The sequence below is a fragment of the Larus michahellis genome, chromosome 13 (genome assembly GCF_964199755.1).
Source record: "Larus michahellis chromosome 13, bLarMic1.1, whole genome shotgun sequence".
In the NCBI taxonomy this organism is placed as follows: Eukaryota; Metazoa; Chordata; class Aves; order Charadriiformes; family Laridae; genus Larus; species Larus michahellis.
In genome coordinates, this window is record NC_133908.1 from 16,513,799 (window position 1) to 16,534,918 (window position 21,120).

At 48.3% G+C, this 21,120-nt stretch overlaps 4 protein-coding genes across 6 annotated transcripts in view; 3 read left to right on the forward strand and 1 right to left on the reverse strand.

Moving 5' to 3' along the window:
* The first annotated feature begins 359 nt into the window (after positions 1-359).
* On the forward strand, positions 360-6,993 carry UFD1 (ubiquitin recognition factor in ER associated degradation 1). The gene is made up of 12 exons (XM_074606287.1): positions 360-444; positions 689-821; positions 1,531-1,563; positions 2,421-2,542; positions 2,889-3,019; positions 3,429-3,501; positions 4,198-4,266; positions 4,757-4,822; positions 5,113-5,160; positions 5,528-5,616; positions 6,382-6,463; positions 6,866-6,993. Exons 1-12 carry the CDS (start codon positions 442-444, stop codon positions 6,938-6,940), a joined length of 924 nt encoding a protein of 307 aa, XP_074462388.1. The 5' UTR covers positions 360-441; the 3' UTR covers positions 6,941-6,993.
* Positions 6,994-7,741: 748 nt separating this feature from the next.
* On the forward strand, positions 7,742-9,302 carry C13H22orf39 (chromosome 13 C22orf39 homolog). 2 transcript variants are annotated; one of them, XM_074606050.1, is made up of 5 exons: positions 7,815-7,884; positions 7,968-8,135; positions 8,260-8,421; positions 8,590-8,737; positions 8,942-9,302. In XM_074606050.1, the coding sequence occupies exons 1-4, from the start codon at positions 7,861-7,863 to the stop codon at positions 8,713-8,715; spliced, it is 480 nt and encodes a 159-aa protein (XP_074462151.1). In that variant the 5' UTR covers positions 7,815-7,860; the 3' UTR covers positions 8,716-8,737; positions 8,942-9,302. The 2 variants fall into 2 exon arrangements, with proteins under 2 accessions (XP_074462152.1, XP_074462151.1); XM_074606051.1 differs by lacking the exon at positions 8,260-8,421 and having other exon boundaries at positions 7,742-7,884.
* Positions 9,303-9,734: 432 nt separating this feature from the next.
* MRPL40 (mitochondrial ribosomal protein L40) lies at positions 9,735-12,029 on the reverse strand. The gene is made up of 4 exons (XM_074606052.1): positions 11,883-12,029; positions 11,627-11,710; positions 10,531-10,686; positions 9,735-10,181 (listed from the first exon to the last, which is right to left on the reverse strand). Exons 1-4 carry the CDS (start codon positions 11,924-11,926, stop codon positions 9,872-9,874), a joined length of 594 nt encoding a protein of 197 aa, XP_074462153.1. The 5' UTR covers positions 11,927-12,029; the 3' UTR covers positions 9,735-9,871.
* A 204-nt stretch (positions 12,030-12,233) lies between these two features.
* The window catches only part of HIRA (histone cell cycle regulator), a 35,465-nt gene continuing 26,578 nt past the window's right edge, over positions 12,234-21,120 (forward strand). For both annotated transcript variants that reach the window (XM_074606048.1, XM_074606049.1), the window contains exons 1-3: positions 12,234-12,418; positions 19,915-19,977; positions 20,717-20,827. In XM_074606048.1, the coding sequence (XP_074462149.1) occupies positions 12,382-12,418; positions 19,915-19,977; positions 20,717-20,827 (211 nt within the window). In that variant the 5' untranslated portion in view covers positions 12,234-12,381. The remainder of the gene's footprint in view (positions 12,419-19,914; positions 19,978-20,716; positions 20,828-21,120) is intronic.

Sequence of the window (21,120 nt, forward strand, 5' to 3'; positions counted from 1 at the left end):
GGAGCGGATTGGGCGAGCTGCCCAACCCATTCCGCGTCTTTGCCAATGGGGTTGGGGAAAGAGAGTCGCCACACGTGCGACTGGCCAATTACAGGAGCATCTCAGCCGGAAGGACCGTGCGGGCTTGTGTTGCCGTGTCTGCCATCTTTGCCGCGGGCGAATTGTTTGCTTTGCAGTTTACACGGGCCCGACGGCGCGGCGGAGGTGCCGCGTCCTCCCCTGGTGACGGGGCAGGGGCCGAGCGGCCAGAAAACCTGTCCACGATGGCCACATCGGCCGGAGCGGGACCCCACCTTCCGCCCTCACACGACATGGCCGCCGGGGAGGCGGGCGCCGCGCGGGGCGCTGGGAGGGGCGGGGCGGGGCGGGGCGGGGCGGGCAGAGCCCCGTCAGGAGAGAGTGGCCCGGCCCGGCCCCGGCGGCAGCTCCAGCGCCGCCGCCATGGTGAGGCCCGGGGGGCGGCCGGGGAGTGCCGAGTCACGGCGGGCGGCCGGGCCCTGCGCTCCGGTGCGGGGCGGCGGGTGGGGGCCGGCCCAGCTCTCGTTGCCGCAGCGGAGGGGGGAAACGGGCCCTGCGGCCCCTCGGCCCGGTTGTCGCTGCGCTCCAGGGGCCCTCAGCGAGCGCCGCGGCAGCCCAGCCAACTGTAGATACCCGTTAACTCGCTCCTTGTGGTTTTGTTTTCCCCTAGTTCTCCTTCAACATGTTCGATCACCCCATCCCGCGGGTGTTCCAGAACCGCTTCTCCACCCAGTACCGCTGCTTCTCGGTGTCCATGCTGGCCGGGCCTAATGACAGGTCAGATGTGGAGAAAGGCGGGAAGAGTATGTCCATGTTTTATTTTGACTAATAACCCGTCGGAAGCGCGTTGGTGAATAGTGCCCAGTAACGCGGCTCTGGCCGAGGCCGCGGGAAGGCTGCGGGACGGGGAGACGCGCCGCCGGACGCGCAACCCGGGTGGGGCTTCGGGAAGGAAGGAGGAGGGGTTCATCCACTAGTGTGTCATTAAAAAACTTCCCGAGCGAGTCCTGGTTCGTGAGCGTCAGAAGAAAACATTTGTCTTTTTTAAAGTCTCTTGTTCAAATCCTAGGCCCATTATGAGCCGTGGAAAGTTATGATTAAGGACTCTCTTCCCCTCCTCAGTTAGCCGGAACAACGATCGGCCAGCTTGGTTCTCAGGCTGTCAGACTCGTGCTGTGTTGTTTTGAGTTGGCATCGGTTTAAGAGTACCTATAAGCCCAAACAAGTATAATTACCTTTAGGAAACGTTTTCTTTAGTACTAGGTATTGTAAAACCTTGTCTTCTCTTTTTTTTTTTTTTTTTCTGATTAGATTCGGAAATCTCCATGCTAGCAGGTATATTTGTCGTGACTGATTCTACTGAAATCACTGGCTCAAAAATGAATTTGAAGGAGATTTTAGAATCTCCTTTTTTTAGAAGGTATTTTAGAGAAAGGAATGATAAAATGTGTGGTATGTACTCTTTGTACGGTCATACTTTTCCTAATCTTACATTTTTATTCATTTCTGCAGTAATTATGCCACCGTCAGCTTTGGATCAACTCAGTAAGTGAACACCTTATCCTGGAATAACAACATTAGAAATACCAGCAAATGTGTAAACAAATACCACATTATTTTAGTTATCTATTAAAATCTGACTTAAATACATAATATGAGACTAATTAGTTGAAAACAATGTATTTTGGAAGTATTTTTTCTGTCAGAATTAGTGGGACTTGTCTGTCTTCAAGTACAGACATCTGCAGCGTTGGGCTACCTGAGGCATGAATCGTTATTTATTAACTGTTAATAACTTATTCAGTATAATGGTTAGAATTAATATAGTAAATTCTTAATCTCAACCTGTATCTTCTGGATGCTGTTATCTGGAGCAAAATTCATTTTAAAGACAAAATAAGTGATAGTTAACTTTGAAATGAAGTGTCAACTGAAACTGAATCAGTAGTATAAATGGTCTTTATTGGCCTTTTTAATTAAAGTTTTTTTTCTCCCCCTCTGAGTTTTAGCTTTAATGGAATTTCTTTGAAAAATTAGTTTAGTTAGGATTTAATTTTTAAAGAGGCAGGGCCAGTTAAAATTCGTTAGGTAGGAGCTAACAGATAATAGCACAAGGACATAACAGTAATAGATTCCTCTGCTAATACCCGCTGCCTGCTCATCTCTAAGCTTGGGGAAATGTTGGAGAAGTCTTTACAGCTGGAAGTGCGATGGCAATACAGTATTCGTGTGTTTGCATTCTCTCCTGGATTTGTAGTTTTGAGCAGTTGGAATGATGGTGTGAGGGGAATCCTCTCCTATGGTTTGGCCCATTCTCTTGCTCGTGCTCAGTCTCTATGAAAGCTTCAGAAATGTGTTAGTGGCTTTTAACAAATAAGATTTTTTTTCTCTACTCTCACCAGGCCGACTTAATATTACTTACCCGATGCTGTTTAAGCTGACGAATAAAAATTCAGACCGAATGACACACTGTGGAGTGCTGGAATTTGTGGCTGATGAGGGCATTTGTTACCTTCCACACTGGGTGAGTGTCTCAGGCTGAACTGTCAAAACCTGAAGAGTCGGATGAGTGAGTTGCCAGTTTAATATTAAAGAGGCAGACTGTTTCCTGAAAGTGCATGTCTCTGCTAGTCGTGTTCCTACAGCAGCTTTCAGTCACAGCTCAGGTTTCCCTCCATGAGAGTTTAACTAAGGAAGCAAAGCAGACTGCTTTTTAAGATACACTGACTGTCCTCCCTGAAATCAAACCATGGTAAACTGGTGCATTTCAAGGAAGATGGTGGCCCCAGCAAAAATAGATACACACAACGAAAGAGAACTAAAAACATCAGTCACGTTGATCATTTGTATCTTTATTTTCCTTCTTCCAGATGATGCAGAACTTGCTGCTGGAAGAGGGAGGCCTGGTGCAAGTGGAGAGTGTTAATCTTCAAGTTGCTACTTACTCAAAATTTCAGCCACAGAGTCCAGATTTTCTTGACATCACCAATCCCAAAGCTGTGTATCCTTCCTATTCAGTTACGGAACAGGGGACAAAACTTTTCTCCCACATGGGAATGATGAAGCAGAGGTGGCTTTTCAGGTGTGGCTCATGCTCTTCCAGTAGTCGGTGACTACTTCTGCTCCTTCTGCAAACAGAAGGGACAGAGAGCTTACGTACAGAGGTGTACAGCTGCTGGCACAAAGCGTAGCCTGGAGTGCAGACGCGTGAATCTTGGCTTAAAGTCCGGTGAGTTTGAGTGTCCCTTAGAAGCACTCGTACACCCTAGCCTTTACCAAAAGGCTGTCTTCGGTATCAGTGACTTCTAAACCACATTTGAGAGACCGAGGATCAGAGTTCTGTAACACAGTAACTTTAAAGCTTTGATGTTGCATTGAAAACAAATGTTTCATCTTAACATGCTCCAAAGATTAGAAAATGCATTGAGAAACTTTGCTTGTCTAACTACAGGGGATGTTATTGCCATCAACTACAATGAAAAGGTACAGTATACGACACCAATCCATGCAAGTTTTGTTTGGATACCATCAATTGGAGGAAATAAATTCTGCCCCATGTGAAAAAAAAGTACGCTGTATGTCAGTAGATTGTGACCGCACAAGTACTTTGACTCCATCTTGTGAGTAGATGTTATAGATGAGTATTTTCGGCAGCATGTGTGCACATTTGTTTATTTGGGGTCGTAGACTAAGCTCAGTTATTGGACACTGGTGCTAAAACAATCACCACAGAGCCGTGCTGTATTGCTGACAAGTAATCCCAGAGGGTAGATTTCGCAATCTGTTTTCCATGTGAGGAAAAAAGGGGTCAGTTAAGTCTTTGCCTGAGCAGTTGTTTAGACTGTTGTTTTGACTCATGGCAAAATAATTTTTTGTGATGTTGGATGTTTTCACAAGTCAAGGGACAGGATTTGTCCTAAATTCAGACTAAGGTACAGTAGGAGTGCAGCAAGGTACAGTAAGAGGTAGGTTCTCTAGCTCCAGCATATAGCGATCTTCTCAGTTAAAAACCTTTGCTCTCAAGTTCTGTAGAGACCCTGCAGTATCCAGCCCTCAACCTAAAGAGCACTTACTTCAATTTTCTTGAAGCTATCTGAAGGGAAAGGTTTAGAAATGCTTTCCTTACGTATAAGTGGAGCTCTTTCAAGTACCATCTTAAAATATTCGTTACTGTTTCAGATCTATGAGCTTCGGGTAATGGAGACCAAACCGGATAAGGCTGTGTCCATCATAGAATGCGATATGAACGTAAGTTAAAGCCCATGGGGAAAGTCTGCTCCCACTGTGTCCTCCCAAAAGGAGAGGACACCTCAGTCAGTGGCAGCGCTGTGCACCAGGCAGTGCTGATGCTCTGGGACAGGTAAAATCAGATGGGATAGACAGGATGGCTCATTCGAGAGCACCCCGTGTACCTTCCTAACTGCATCTGGGGGCTTGAGCTGCACCTCACGTACCGTCAGGTGACTGTAGCACCTGGAATTTAATGTTTAGCTTCAACGTGTTTTATAATATGAGTTTTATTTAATAGCCGTGTCTTGATTCAAACTGGTGCTAAGACTCGTTCCTGGGAGGCTTAGTTTTATTAGTTGTGAGTTCAAATGTTTAACAAGCAAACCTCAGTTCTTTCTAGATCACAATGGACTGATAGTTTGTGGAGTTTTGACGAATAGTGGTATAAAGCTTATGATTAAAAGAAAAGTATCAATCATGCATGTTTTCATGCTTCTTGTGTAAATAGGTGGATTTTGATGCTCCTTTGGGGTACAAAGAACCAGAAAGAAGTGCACAACACGAGGAGACCGCGGTAGGTTACACTTCTGTTCTTCCCAAATGTTTTCCCTGGAAGTCAGCCTTGTTTGTGCTGGAGCAGCGAGCACCAACATAAATTTTTTTCCTGAAACAATTTCTTAGGACTGAACTTCACTTACCAGATGCTTTTGTGTCTGTTACTTAGGAGGTGGTTTTTACCAACTGTTGATTTTGGAAAGGGATTGTTCTGAAGTTTTGTTTGGTCAGAAATATGTGGAACTGTTTTCACATGTTCTGCATATCGCAGCATGAACACAAGGAGCTAATGTGTTTTCTCCCGGACAGGATGTGGAGGCAGACCATAGTGGGTACATGAGTGACATCGGATTTCGTGTAAGTCCCCTATTTCTGCTGGTTTCTGAGTGCTGTAAAATAGTGAGGGAAAGTTGTTCCGAACAACTGAAAAATACTAGTACCTGTTCTTAGGGGTGCTTATGGTTTAACCCGCAGCTATCTGCGACTGGTTTGTGGTGCTTCCAGCCAGTACCAGTATGACTTGCTGTCCTTAAACGGGCAGTCCGTGAACGGGAGACCAAAACATGCTCCTGCACCCAGCGTTCATCAGCTTACATATAGCAAACAGAAATGTGCTGAATCAAATTATTAAATAAGAATGATAGTAAGATTTTTACAGAATACAGTATCCCTACACTTTCAAATACAAGGTGAGGCTAAATTAAAACTCGTTATGTATACGTAGGCATTCTCTGGTTCTGGGAACAGATTGGATGGCAAGAAGAAAGGTGTTGAGCCTAGTCCATCACCGATTAAACCAGGAGACATTCGAAGGTACGTCTGTTTCCTTCAGTTGTCAGCAAGGGAAGGATCAGTGTTTGAGTGGAGTTGGGTTTTGGTTTGGTTTTTTTGTGCTCCTGCAGTATAAACAAGCTAACTTTGCCGTTAAGTTTGCATTTAGGAAATAAATAGTCTGATCTTCTAGACTGACTGTGACATCCCTGCCTGCATCAGACACAGGTCCTAAGCGAGCGTTGCCAGAACTCGCTGGCTCAGCCCTGGTTGCGCAGCAGAGGGTGGGGAGAGGGGCGGGGTGGGGCTGGGTGGAGTGGTGGCAGGACCCTGCCTGTTTTCGCAAGTGGAATTTGGCGTGGAGTGAAGCTGGTTTTGAGTTGGGTGGGTAACCAAAGCCAAGCCGGGTGTGGGTTTGTTGGTTGGTTTTTTTTTTTTTCTTAGAAGGAAGTGTAGAACATTCAGACTTAGTGGAAGTGTGCGGGGGTGCGGTTCCTGTGGTGTTCTCTCATTTACGCCTCTTGCAGTAAAACTCGAGCCCTTGTGGAAGCGCGTGTCCGTGGCCCTGTGCAAACCAGGGCCCACAGCCAGGCTTCTGCAGCGGCTCCGGTGTCTGGCTGTTAGCTGCGTGCAGCACGTGCCTGCCTTCAGGAACCAAGCCAGTGCTTTATCTCCAGAACCATTTGGTAGCAAAAATATGCAGGCAGTGTTGGTACAATGCTGGCAGACGTAGAACAGGTCTCACAGTGTCCGATGGGATGGTGGGTATAAAATGTCTTTCATAATACTTTTATGCTTCTTTTCCAGAGGAATACCCAACTATGACTTCAAGATCGGTAGAATCACGTTCATTAGAAACTCGCGTCCGCTAGTTAAGAAAGTCGAAGAGGTAAATAAAGTTGGATCTTCCCAATATAGGACAGAATTAGAACTCCTGCCCAAGTTTGCGGTTCCTTTCTCCACACTTGATCTTTCACAGTGTGCTTCTGTTCAAAAACGGTTTGAGCTGGGTGCAAGCAGCCCCCGGTGTCCGTGCTTGCCGATGTAAACAGATGTGCCTGACAAAGGTTACTAAGCCAGTGCCTGCACGTTCCAGCTGGCTGGGAGGTCACTGAGATGCTGGGATTTTATTTTCAGGAAGAAGGTGGTTATTCTGTAGATGAAGGATGTGAAATGTCTGCAGTCAGTCGGTGCTCTGCTGGCATGTTCTTTCTAACAATCATTCACTTTCATCACACACCAGCAGTGAGCAAAGAGCTAACAACCTTTTTTCCCTCTTTCCGTTTTCCAGGATGACTCTGGAAGCCGGTTTATTGCCTTTTCGGGAGAAGGCCAGTCTCTGCGCAAAAAGGGAAGAAAACCTTAAGTTGTGGCACCTTTAGTCAGTCAGGAGGAAAATAAAATAACAGTTGCAGCATATTGGATCTTAGTTACTGCAGTTGAGAGGAGACATCGTTTTGCAACACGGGAACGCTGTTACTGGTGTGGCTTCGCCTTTAAAACCAGAGCTGTCGGACTGTCTGAGTTTTCAGTTGGAAGTTCCAGGAATTCCGAAGGAGTGTTTTGTACATGTTGTAAAGAGGGAAGATGTGTCTCGGGCAAACCTGGGGTGTAACGCAGCGAGGTCTCCCTCACTAGAAGGCCCTCTTCTTAGGCTGCCTGCTCCCCTCCCGCCTCCTGCCTGCCCGCAGCCTCACGCTGCCTTCCTCCCTCTATGTATTTTTGCCCCAGTGTGAGGGGAGCTTTTTGCTGCGGTGCAAAGGCCGGCTCCCGCTCTGGCCTTTAGGGCTTTTGTGCCGGGACTCCCTGAGCAGGGCGCCGGGGGGGTGTTAAATCGCTCCGGGCAACCCCTGTACCTGCCTTCTGTATTGATGATTAATGACGTGCCTTCTAATGGGGGGGCGGGGTGACGGGCTGCAGCGCTCTGCCGGCGCCTGCGGGGAGAGGGGGACCGCGTCCCGCTGCGCGCCGGCCCCGCGGGGAGCCGCGTGCGTCCCTCGTGTCGTCATTTCGCGGAAGAGCCCCGGGGGCGGGGCCGCCTCGTGCCGGCAGCGCGCGCTCGCCCTGCGCCCCGCCCCCGGCGGGCGGTTTGAGGGGAAAACGGGGGGGTTAGGGGCGGGTGGGGTGGGCGTCACGTGCTGCGCGGGGAGCCGCGCCCCGCGGGCAGCCATTGGCTCGGGGGCGGGGCGACGAGGCGGCCGGTTTGTGCCGTCCCCTGCCATTGGCCGGACGCGCGGGTGTCCCCGTAAGGCGGGCGGGGATTGGCGGAGCGGCGGCGGCGGCAGCATGGCGGGCGGCGAGGGCTGGCGGGTGAGCGGGGCGGCGGGTGCCGGGGGCGGCGGGAGCCGGGGCGGCGGCGGTGGCGGCTGAGGCCGGGCTGTGTTCGCCCGCAGCCGCCGCGGCCGTGCGAGGACTACTGGTGGGAGTGGAAGCACTGCCGCGGGCTGCGCCACGCCTTCCACCACTACTACGCCCACGGGGAGCTGCCGGCCTGCGGCCGCTGGCGGGACGACTACGAGGCCTGCCGCGCCTGGGAGCGGGGCCGCACCGCCGCCGCGCAGGTACCGCACCGACCCCGGGCCGGCGGGAGACCCGGCCCCGGCGGGGAGGGCTCGGGGTGGGGGGCGGGCAGGGAGCCCGGCGGGAGCACGCTGAGCGTCCTGGTGTGAAAGCTCTCGGTTTCAGGTGCGCCAACGCTGCCGCCTCCCCGGCAGAAGCTGTACCGGGGGTCCCGGAGCTCTCCGCGGGCACACGGCACCCTTCGGCACAGGCTGCAGCATAACTCGCCCTCCCAGCCGGAGAAGCGGCGGTTTCCTTCATGATGGAGCAAAACATAAACACGACACAGTTAGTTAGAAGCGTGTATCCTGGCTTGCCGAGACAGCATTTGCGTGTCTATTGAAGCACAATCATCTTGTATTCCTCGTTTTATCTCTAATACTCACAGTGGAAAGTAAGCTCTGTAAGACTGAAACATCCAACATTGTCATGGTATTATTTTTCCCTGTATTCCAGGAAGCTTTGTGTGAGAGCGAGAGAGCTCGAGTTACGGAAAGGCAGAAATACGCTCCGGTGTGGACGCTGAGGAAGAGCCCACCCCCAGACTGGTACCTGCCGCTCGACCAAGACAAACCAAACTAGCGACGCTGTTATGCTGTGTTTGGTCAGTAACGTAATACACAACACAGAGCTGAGCTGAGGGTTTTCCTTCTATGTCATTTGAAATTACACGACTGTAGCTCTGCCCCGCGATACTTCAGCACTCATCAAAAATACAGAGAATTTATTTAAACACCCAGTGTTTTTTAAAGGGACAACTGAGCTGCTTAATTTGATTCTGCTCTGTTACTACTGTGTTACGCTTTAGATTTCATCGCAGCCTCTCATCAGGCAACTCCCGAGCTGTAGCTCCTCTCGCTAGACAAGGACCTCTTCCCCTCCAGCCGCCGCTGCGCATCCGGAACAGGGCACCCACCCCCAGCCTGTCCCACGGGAAGACAAGACTCCGGCTGGGGCTCCTGCCTGCCGACTCAGGACGATCACACCAACCGGATCGAAAAGGCATTTCCCAGAGTCCGGGCTGTGGTGGGTTAAGAGCTTCTCACCTGGCGGGATGATGCTGCAGACCCTCAAACTACCCCCCTGCCTGGGCCTGCTCTCCAACAGTCACATGTGTCAATGGCAGTGTTCAACAGCACTACAAAAATAAAGGTTTAAATGAATGAAAAGAGACCTGTTTGTTTTAGGGCAAACCCTTAGAAACTTGGTTACAATGCTTACATGGCAACATAAAAACCCCAGACTCAATTTTGGCTTTGTCACGGTATGTTTTCCATCTGTTTTCCCTCTTAGATGCAGAAGCACCTCCCTGAGTCCAAAAAGAAAGGCAGTAAAGAGTCAGCTGCTGCCTCCCTTACAGCACAGACTGTGCTGGGGGGAGCTGTGACATCCTTTCCTCACAGCACAATTAGGGTTCATGCAGAACAAAAAAAAAAATGCTGCTGGGAAGCGTGTGGAGGGATGAGAGAGATAAGGCCAGAAAGATAAAATACTCCATGAAACGCTACCACTTTGTCTTGTTCTAGCATGGCACACGTGTAAGGTCGTGTAGCGTTGTTGGGTGTCTCACTACTGAGCGAGCCGTTTAAAAAACCCAAACAGATACTTCAATATTATGTTTTTACAGTCACACTCTTACAGTATTTTAACCTGCAGAAGGAATCGTTTATCCTTATTACACGCTTTCCTCCCTCAGTCAGCGGAGTAGCTCATGCCCGACAAACAACAAACTCCTCCCTCACTGCGTATACACTTTGGTGATATCAACGCACTTCCCTTCTGGAGGGTCGTAACCCGGCAGCGGGGGCGTATAATCAGGTCCATCCCTCTCAAAGGGGAAAAGCCCCTCATCTCGTCTGATGGCTGCCTGGTACAGCTCCTCCGACTCAAGGCGCAATTCCTTCAGTGCTTCTTGCTGAGCCTCTACAAGGGCCTGGACTGCTGCCTTTTCTGCCTTATCTTGGTTCTGCTTGAACAAACACCACTTTTTCATAAGTAACACTCTTCTTTCGGTCTCCTCAAATGACAGAGGGGGAAGACTTCGCACCCTGGTAAAGAATAAGATAAGACTGTAATAGGGAAATGGCCTGCACCCCAAAGAGCAAATAAAGTAAAAAAAAAAAAAACAACCATCCAAACGCCCAAACCCAGAGAATACATTTCGTTCATGCAATGTCTGTGAGATTTTCCATGGTGATTCTAACAGGAAATTCAAGTTTCTATTTTTTCACTACTTTTAGCAGAAGCAAATAAAATTTGCTTTCCACGTTTTTGTCCTAGTAGAATTAGATGAGGTTTTGTCCCAAGGCTGGCACTATACTGCAGTTTTGCAGAGAAAGAAGTGAGAAGTGTTTCTCCCATGAATGCAAGCGCATGGTGGAAGACGGCCTTACTTACCTGTTGCTATCCGAGTACTTAAGCGGGGTTATAAAATCCTCAATTGGAATCATTTCTGGGGCAGCTTTTTCCAACTTTCTAATCTTCTTTTTCATACGATCCTTCTGTGCTTGCTCTTTCTTTACATCCACTTTCTTCTTCTTCTTCGGTTGTGCTCTACAAGGGAAATAATTATGTGAATGAAAGAAGATATTTTGTCATTTAATTCAACAGCAGCAGCTTTCACTTCCACTGTACTTTTCTGAGGATGTTCCTTCCCATTGCTTAATCTGGTCCCTAGTAGAGGTTCTAGCCATTAGCTTTATTCAAGTAGTGTAATTTCCAGGAGACAGTAATATGTCTTGTGAGATTTTCCGCAGAGGGACCAGCCCGAGAAAAGCAACCTCCAATTTTGTGCTGAACATCAGAATGACCTGAGGAGGTTCCACAAAAATTGAACTGAAATTGTTTTGCAGTAGCCCAGGGTGCAGCAGAGCAGGTAACGGGTTTATCTGCAATATTCCTGCCATCTCATGTTAAAGAGAGGGAGTGGTTTTACCCATTTCCACATTTGGAACCAAATTCAAGGTTCCACTCCTGTTGTGCTTCTCCAGGCAGACCCCATATACCCAAGATAACGTACACCAGACTCCACAAACAAATCCTCACAGCGGGTTATGGTTCAAACAACCAACCTTTATGGTGTGAAACGGTCCCCACTGATGGTACCTACTAGGTAAGAGACCACTTTAATCTAGTTGCATCAAAACCCCCCCCCACAGATACCAAGATGTGGCATAAAGGTAAATGCAGGCTGTCTAACACACCACTTTACAGTATTTTCTGTTCGGCTCGTCTCTCATTTCCATTGCTGCTCAAACGGGAATTCTGCAGCACAGCTTAAATCCGAACATTCTGTGGTTAAGGAAGCAAACACGACTACACACAGGCATAAAGCGACAACTGTACAGGTTACCATTAAACTCCCCTCACGAGGCCAACGGTTCTTAACCGCTTTTACGCGTAGCGACTTCAAAGCAAATCTCTACAGTTAAAAGTTAGTTTGGACGTGGGGAAATCGGTGTTTCCCCTCAGGATGAAAACGCTTCTCGCTCACCTGGCGGGGAGAGACGCCCGGGCCGTCAGCAGCGATGTCTGCCAGTGACTGCCTCGGCTGGGGGCTGCCTGGGGCAGCCAGGAACTGGAGGAATAAGGAAGACAAAGCGTGAGGAGAAATTCGGGCTATTCAGTGCTAGGAAGCTACAGATGCCCGCCCGGGAGGGGGACCAGGCCCGGGGCTCGCCGAACGGCGAGCCCCGGGCCTGGTCCCCCTCCCGGGCGGGCGAGGAGAGAGCCCCGAGCCGCGGCCCTACCTGAGGCGAGCCCCGCGCAGCCCCCGACCCGCCGCCGCCAACATGGCGCCCTGAGGTGGCGGCGGTGTCCCCCACGCTCCCCGCCGACCGCGCTCCCGCTCCCGCCTCTCCCCGTTCCGCCGGTCTGAGGGGAGGTCCCGCCCGCGCCCCGCCCCGCCGGCCCAGGCCCGGGAACGCCGGGGCTCGGGGGCGGCTGTTTCCCGCCGGGCCGGTTAGGCGGTTGCCAGGCGCCGAGTTCCGGCGTTGCCGGGAGCCGCCGGGAGCCGAGCGGGGGATGCGGCCGGGCGGCGGGGGCTGCGGCAGGGGCGGCGCCGGGGCATGGAGCGGCGCTGAGGCGGCTCCGGCCGGCGGAGGGGGTGGGCAGAGCGGCGTGCGGCGGGGGCCCATGGTGGCCGGCGGCCGCTGAGCTCCGCCGCTCGCTCGGCCGCGGAGGCAGCCCGGGCGGAGCCGCCCTGGGGTCCCGAGGGCGGAGGCCGGCGGGGGCCCCGGGCGGGGAACAATGAAGCTCCTGAAGCCGACCTGGGTCAACCACAATGGTGAGCGGCGGCCGGGCGGCAGGTGCCGGGCGGGCAGGTGCGGCGGGGAGCGGGCCGCGGGCGGGGGGCGGCGGCTCCGGGGCCGTTGGTAGCCGGCAGCCCGCTGGGGGCCCCGCCGCGCCGGGGAGGTGCGGGCGGCGGCAGGTGCGGCGGGAGCGGGGAGTCCCCGTCCCCCCGGGGTGCCGGGGGCGGGGGTCAGCCCGGGGCCCCGGGAGCGGGGGTTGCAGACCGCAGGGCTGGCGTGGCGAGCGGGCTCGGCCCCAGAAGATGGCTGAAGGGCGGGGGCCGCGCTGCGCGGGGGGAGCCGCCCGAACCGCCGGGCGGGAGCGCGGGGGGTCGACTGGGCCCGGCGCAGGCGGGGGGGTGTCGTGCGGGGACCCCTCCGGCCGCGGTGTGCGGGCACCAGCGCAGGCTCTGAGCGCGGCCGGCCGTTCCCCCGCGGGGCCGGTGTTAACGTCCCTGTGAGCCGCAGCACCGGCCGCCGTGCTGGCGTTGGCCGCGGGGGAGAGGGATTCTCCCCGTTGCACTTTCGAAACACCTCCCCGAAGTTATGTAGTAGCCTGCCTGCCGCTCCTCTGGTGGTCTTGTAGGGATTTCTGAGGTAAAACACTTGCAGAATGAAGTGTCGATATCGACAGAAAGCTCTGTGCGTCCCTGGCGTGGCGAGTACAGGGCAGCATCTCTGTTGTGCGTTTACACTGCTGAATTTCCAGAGTCACCCCTGTTCTGATCCTGGCGGAGCAGTGAGAAGAAATCTAACGTGAAGAGCTCACTTCTGTTTGTGCAAGTTTTGCCCTCAAATTCATGTGCACAGCTTTATTTCAACGGCAAATTTTATACCCTGGTGTAAATGTCAGTAGTTGGACTCATCTGGCTGATTGGTATCTACAATAAAGCCAGGCCGGAGACCGGCTTGTCCAAGCTGCAGAAGTGCGCTTCAGGTCAGAAACCAGAGCTGCAGCCCCCCGCAGCCTGTCTGCCGCCCTGCTGTCCCCCCGCGCTGCACGATTTCAGAACTGAAGCCTCCAGTTGAAATTCGTGTCTTTACTTGAACTGCTCTCCAGGGGCCGTATAGTCAGCAGATGGACTCAGCCTTTTAACGAAAGGTTGTAGTGAACTGAAAAAATGCGGAAGTACTTTATTTGAGACGTTTTTTACATTTCTGCTTGGTTAATCTAAATAAATGTAGCATCTACCTCTTAACCTCTGGCTGCCCGTGGGCAGACTGTCCTGCGCCTCTCTGGATCTTCAGTGGGAGCCCACTTACAAGCTGCTGAATAAAAACTTTGGGCTTAAATCTTTGCAGATCACAGAGATTAGATCTGTCACTTCTTTCCTTATTTCTTGAATGGGTGCACCTTTTGATATGGGTATTTGAAATCTCTATCAATTTAAAATGCGTCTAACCATTGCAGGAGATAGTCTTCAGCCAAGCAGTTTGCAGTGAGGCCGCATTTATAAAGCCCTGCGATACTTTGTCTAGTGGATAATGCACTACACAGGGCCTCAATAGTCCCAAATTTTATTCCTATTTCTGACACTGTCCTGCTGGGATGAGTTTGGGCGAGTCACTGTCGTAGTTTCACCACCTGCAAAACAGACATTCTTCACTGGCTTCATTTGTAAAACACTTTAAGGTCTTGCTAACGTATTCAGGACTATCTGACATTCATGCGTTCTTGTCCTTGGGGCAAGGAGTGCAGGGTCGAAACTGGTGAGTTTGGTCGGGCTCTTTTAACGTACCCAGGTTCCGGATCTTGCAGGCGTTGCTGCACACAAGCTGTCTCCATCGCTCTTAATGGGCCTGGCCTCCCTGTTTGCTCCGAAACCTCTCCAGAAACAGGGTAAAGATAATTTATACTGTGTGTACTGGAGACTCACTGTGATGATTTTGACTCCCTTTGTTTTCCCCACGGGCACAAGAGGCTGCTTCGCTGTTGCTGGTCTGTGAGCGAGAGTCCTGACAGCCCGACTGGCTCTTCCACACGCCAGATCAAAGCGCTGTCATTCCTGCCTTTCCCTCTCCCCGCTCACTTTTGGGATTTGTACTTTACCGAATGGACGAGAATGAGTTTAGTGATGCTTACAGGCATGCATTCTCCGTGGGATAATAGACGTTGGAAGTTAGTGTCGTAGCAGGGCAATTCAGTACACCTGGGAATTGTGTGCTGCTGGGCCGAGATGCTGTGTGTTTACCGTAACAGCACTTGAACGCATTTTGGCCCTACAGGTTTTTGTCTTGGAGTTCTTAATGTCACTTTAGCTGAGTACTTATTGGGAATACTACTTCTTCAGATGCATTTTCCGTAAGCTTTTTGCACTCTTAGTGTGGGTTTATTAGATTTTGTGTGGAATTCTCATTATTGTTGTGTTCTTCCATGTTTCTTTGGCTTAGAGCAACGAAGAATCTTGGATAGCGCGGTCTAATGGTGGGGGCAGGAACGGGTGACTGTAAGATCCAGATGAGTGGTTTGCTTCTCCTTCCCAGTTTTCCATGCAGTACCTCTACAAAGCGGCACACGGGTATATGGTGCTTAACGATGGCCGGTGCAGGCACGGGAAGGGAGGTCCCTTGCCGTTCCGAGGAACCCCTGCAAAGCCCAAGGTGCTGTGCATGTGTAACACCTTGTAGAAACGGGAGCCTGCTTCTCTTTAAGCATAGGCACGGAGTTTATTATCTCTCCAAGCTGTAATGGTGGAATGTAAATATTTGAATTGATTTGTGAGTCATGTGGGATGTTATATATCAGATGGTCTAGAAGCAAAATGAATAGAAACTCATTCATATTCTGGTAGAAATTCACCTAAAATTGTCTTTATATTTCATTGATTATTGCCTAAAATTAAACAAAAATGACACAATATTTTTGGTTTGTTTTTTTTTGTTTGTTTTTTTTTTTTTCTTCAGCTGCTGTGTTCTTTTAAAGATGGGACTTTCTTCTTGGGTTTGAATTACCTTGCTTGGAACTTTTTGTTCCATACCTTGCTTGGAACTTTTTGTTCCAAGCTTGTTTCATTATCAGTATTTCTTTAAGTCATAATGTATATTTGGGTTCTTTAAATAATCCAGGAAGATATCTGGTCTATCGTAAGGTGTTCTGGTTTTAATCAACCTGCTTTGCTTCCATATGCAATGTGATGCTATGAGCTTCAATAATTTAAACTTATTTTTTTAGGAATTATTGCAAGAGGGCAAAGTGTCTTGAAACACACTTAGATTTTAACGCTACTAGTTAAGTTTCACTTACATTTTGTTCTGATGCATGATTGCTGTACAGAAATTCATCACTTCTCCAGTGAGGGGCATGGGAAAGCATCTGGGCACTTTGAAACAGGGACCTTCTGCCTTTTGGCTCGTTTCAACGGGGTCTAACAATGGAATCAGATAAAAACGTGGAAGGAAGCAGTCACTATCAAGTAATGGCTTCTTCTCCATTAATTTGAGAAAATGAAGGAAGTGAGGAAAAGCCCAGTATCTGTGATCAGTTTATAAACAACAAATAGTACGGAACAAGTCTTGTCGCTTTAACCCGTGGCAGTTGGCCACCACTGTAAATGGTATTCCCTTGGTAACAGCGCCCTGCAGGAAAGAGCACCCTGGTAATGACTTTGTCTGGCTGAATTTCTGTCCTGCGATCACTTAATCTGCTCTCTTTTTTTTTTCTTTTTTTTTTTTTTTAGGTCATTTGACATCTCTAGGTTGATAAAATTGGAAACCAGCACCAAAAGTGTTGATCTGCTTGGGCAAACAATCTAATGATTATTGAACCTGTTCTGTATTTTAAGGAATAGACATAACACTGTAGAGAGCAAACTTACTAAAAACATAAGTTTCCTTCTAGATCGTGAAAGAATTAATATACATTCATAAGCAGGTAGCTTTAGTAGTGGTCCTTTTTTTTCAAATCTAAGTAATCGAATTTAATCATGACAAGCCCTGTGTGTCTCAGCCGCCAAGAAGGGCACGTGCAGCCCTGCAGCGGGACAGTGGGAAGATGCTCCTTCCCGAGCCAGTTCGAATGCCTCTTGCCCGAAAGCTGACACTTGGAACGTGCTGCAGGGAGCTCCGTGTGTTTCACCCTTTTCTCTGCTCCTGAATACAAGTGTGTAACAAACCTGACTTGAAACTTCATGCGGTCTTTGTGCTAGAGAGGAGCTGAATTGCTTGTGACCTCGATATGCTGCTCTCTAATAAATAGCAGAGGCTGCAGCTCCTTTCTGAGGATCGGCCAAAGGGTCCAAATTATGTGCTCTCTAGTCAGGATGAGACCACCGTCAGCCTCTGAGCTTTCTGGTGCTGAAACACGCAGTGGCTCTGATATTGCCTGAAAAATGGGCACGAGTCATCTTTACGGGTGAAGTGGCAGAAGCTCAGGTTCCGATATCCAGGAGTCAGTGCTTCCTGCTGGCGTCCCCACAGGGCTGCCGCTGCGCTTGGCCCCACCAACAGCCCATCGCAGCCAGAGCCAGGAACGAAATCCTTATGTCCCGTGGTCCTGAGCCACTCCGTAAGGAGTTGCTTCACTCTTTGGGTGGCCTTTGTCAGCCTAAGTTTATGCCTTCCTCCCCTGCTAAAATTACTCCATCTTATAGTTGAAGAGCACAGTAAAAGTGTTGTGAACTGGAAACTGTGGGCTCTAACCAACTGAATGGTCCATGTTTAGTCATATTACTCCTGGATCTTGGAATAATGTCCAAAGCCGTTTGAGATAAAATCCAGACGGACCTGTAAATAGCATTTCATCCAGGTTGGCTTGTAAGTACTGTGCTGTGCCAGTACGTGACATGGCGTTTGGCAGTTGCTGTCTGTATTTTGGTTAATGCAGAATGTCTGTTAAGAAGAGAGTGTGACAGGTTGGGGCTGGGTGTAGTTTGACAGATTTCCGGTATATGGAAAATGGAAGACTCTTATCTGTGCAAACTCCTATAAGTCTGGAACTTGATTTAATAAACTAACGTTTCTCAGGACAAAAAGCCTGTGTTTAAAGGTTAACCACTGGGTGCATCTGAACATTGCTGGTGAGATTGAGACCTCTGAAAGTAGTCCAGTTTATTAGGAGTCATCCATCAGATGGAAACAGTATTTACTTGGCTCTGATAGGAGATTAATTTGACGGGCCTCATGTTCACAAGTCATCGTGCTTTAAGCTTATTGGTAAATTCTGCTGAAAAGCCCACGTTTACTGGGCAGATGGTTGGGTGTGATTAGTTACCTGTGGAATAAGGTCCCTTCCTGGATTACAGTTGAGCCACGTAGGAGACTTGATTTGTTGTTGAGGGCTTCATTTATTAGCGCTGCCTTTCCTGAGTGCAAAGTCCATACCCTTTTTAAACTTCCCTTGTAAAATAATGCTCTGTCACCTGATGACTTCCACTGAGTTCTGAGTTTTTAGGATCATAATATTTTATGAAAATATCTGCTCGGTGCTCATTTGATCAAAAGCCAAATTTATGAAGGACGAGTGGTGCAACTGGATAAGAGAAGGAATGAGTTTTCCTGTATGAGACGACTGCATCTATTAAACCAGTTTTAAATACAGTATCGTTAAACTAAAAAATACGTAAACTCTGAAGCCATGTTCACAGGTGCTGTGCTGGCTCTGGACGCCGTAATTCCTCCTGATTATCGATGCCCCTGTGTTAGAGGTTGCTGTTCCTTCTGATTTGCTGGGGAACTGTTTCCAGTAGGTGCGGATGATAACACAGGCAAAGGGAGCCGGGTCAGCGCAGTTCAAAGGCCTTTGATAACTGGCTTCCTGGAAGGAGCGCTCTCCTCCTCCTGCCTCGTGGCAGATTTGGCAGTGTAGTAAGTCTTCTTGCCCAAGACTACTGATGCAGATTGAAAAGGTGTAACCTCTTCCGCCTGTAAGGTCTACAGAATGACCTCTTTCGCTAAGTGTCAATAGGCCGAACTATTTTCAATTTCTGGTTTAATTTAAGGGAACTTCCATATACGAGAAGGAAAAAATAAATATTTGCTTCTTGCCTGTGCTTCTCAGAATATTCAGCTTAGCCCTGTACGTTACATTCAAGTTAATAGAATAAAAGATAGAATCAGGCTCAATGCTCTGAAGAAAAGCCACAGCTAAGTCTCAATTTATGTGTTTTATGCGGTCTAAAGGAGGTGGAAGGAATGTGAGTCGAGTGCCATCTTACTGTACTTCAGGCCTTTGCTTGGCTGCCTGTAAAAATTTTAAGGGGAATCACATGTCAGAGTTGCAATATAAATCCGAATAAAATAAACCTTAAAACAAGTCAACATAAACAAAATTAAAATTGATATGAAGCAAAATTCATATCTCTGAAAAAGTGAGAAATGCTCCATATTTGGATGAGGGTTTTGTTAGTAGTTTAGCGTCGGGGAATCTGGATGCTACAGTTGCAACATAAAAGCTATCACTGGATAAATTCTCCAGGTTTTATTGTTTGTGTCTTAACCTATCATGAAGATATAGTGCAAGAATTGACACACATGGGAAATTTATCGAGTAATCTTGGTATGTGTGTGCTAGTTTTTTTGGCCATTACAATAAATTGCCTTATTTTATACTGGCACGTGTGTGATGTTGCTGGCAGAAGCATTCCAGTTTGAAAGGGTTCAGACTGCTGCCAAAAATTACTTGAATGTGGAACTCACATGCATGTTCCTTCAGGTAATCCTTCAGGTTCCTTCACGGTAGCTCTTTGAGCATCATCGAAAGGCAGTAAATTTACTTCTCTCTCCTTCCTTCTCCTCCTGCAAGGGCTGAACGAGCTGTGAACGTGTAGGAGAGCGTGTGTGATCCAGGGGTGGGAGCAGAACAGGCTGGGAGTGAGGGTTGTCTGGTCTCCAGAGCTGCTCCCCAGCTGCGTTACTTATCTGCTCTAGGGTTGATGCGTTCATAAAACTATCAGCTTCCCTCTGAAAGATGTAGCATATGGAGAACTGAAAGATTTAAGAGTAATATTAGAGTTGGTTAGTCTTCCTCTTTCTATATGGAAGCCGTGAAAAAAGCTAGTCTTTGGGTAGGAGAGTTTCATAACAACAGAATTTAAATTTGAGACAGGTAATTGTGTGACCGCCAGATGCAGCCTGAGATTGGGGAGGATTTTAAAAAAACAAAAACAGAAACCAAAACAAAACTTGCTTCAGGTCATCAGCTAATGAAGTGTAAAAACGTGGAAGAAATTCCTTACTCAAATGCCGTTTTTCCGTGTTGGCACTTGCTTTGTGGTATTGTTTTGCTTTGAGGCATTTGGCATATCCTGCTGGATGCAGTGTCCTTAGTTACCGCTGGGTTGTTGCGGCATGATAACCTTCATATACACTTTCACAGGCTGTCATTTTTGTCATCAGGTTGCTTTCAGCTCCTGTAGTCAGCTGTAATTCTTACAACTCTGGCTTTTAGAAGAAGAAAGCTATTCGCCAGCCAGAAGAGCTACGGTTCTTTTGGCATTTCTGCATTCTCTTGACTGTAAAACAATTCAGAATGTTGCTGCTTGTTCTCTAATTCCAGGAAAGCCAATATTTTCAGTGGACATTCACCCAGATGGGACCAAGTTTGCAACAGGAGGACAAGGTACGTCTGTGTACTGATAGAAGGCAGAATTTTGGGCTAGAATAATAATCTTGTGCCTTCCCAACGCTTTAATTGGTTTGACCCTTTCAAAACCACATCACATATCTCTAAGGGACAGATAATTATGTAAGTCATTAAAATGTACTGAAAAGTGCAGTAACGCTGCAGAAGGCAGGGTTGCGTTTTCTGATGCACTCGTCCTCTTGGACATCACTGAGATGGTAGATGCAATAATTGAGTCGTGGCCATACTGGCCAAATATCTTTTTTTATTTGAAGAGGAACCGAGTGTGAAGTGGGCTTTTTGACCTGCCAAATAGTAGAGCTATTGGAACAAAAAAATCGAATTATATAAATGGAATAGCTCAAGAAATACGTGCAAAAATATTATTTGGTTTGCAATAGTGAATAATTTTATGTTGGCTACAATAATTGGAATTTAGGATTTGAATGTATCTTTTCTCTTTTAAAATACAATTTTATTATAAATAGTTCATCCTTATAGTTGGTGTCATTACATACAATATGATTTTTTTGAACAATGTTATTTTTAATGGCGTCAAGAAAAATAAACCACTTCTGACTTGGTGTAATTATACCAGAATGGCATCTGTATTCAAATGTTTCCAAAGTTCCCACTGCAGCGATGCCTGCATTTTAGCATCTGGTCTGGAACTGACATTAAGTTGAAAAGCTTTTTTGCGTGTATTTTAAAGGGGGGGCTTTTTGTTCTCTTACAGGTCAGGATTCTGGGAAAGTAGTGATCTGGAATATGGCTCCTGTCCTGAAAGAGGAAGATGAAAAGAATGAAAATATTCCCAAGATGCTTTGTCAGATGGACAATCACTTAGGTTACAAAGCTTTTTTTTCTGGTTTTGGTTTTGTTTGTTTTTTTTTCTCGAATGTTGGTAATTTGCCAAAGCTTAGGCATTACATGTTTGTAATTACAACAGTCATGCCCTGTCCAGTGGTGAAGAATCAATGAAATACAGCAGAGTGATCGCATACTTTGGCTATATACTTTTTTAGATATTCAGCAGAAGATGTTGTTAAAATGTGGGAAAAGGTCCAGAGGAATACAGATACCTTTGGAAATCTCCTCCCTATGAACTTTTTCCAGCTGTGGCCACAAAGTAATTGATAA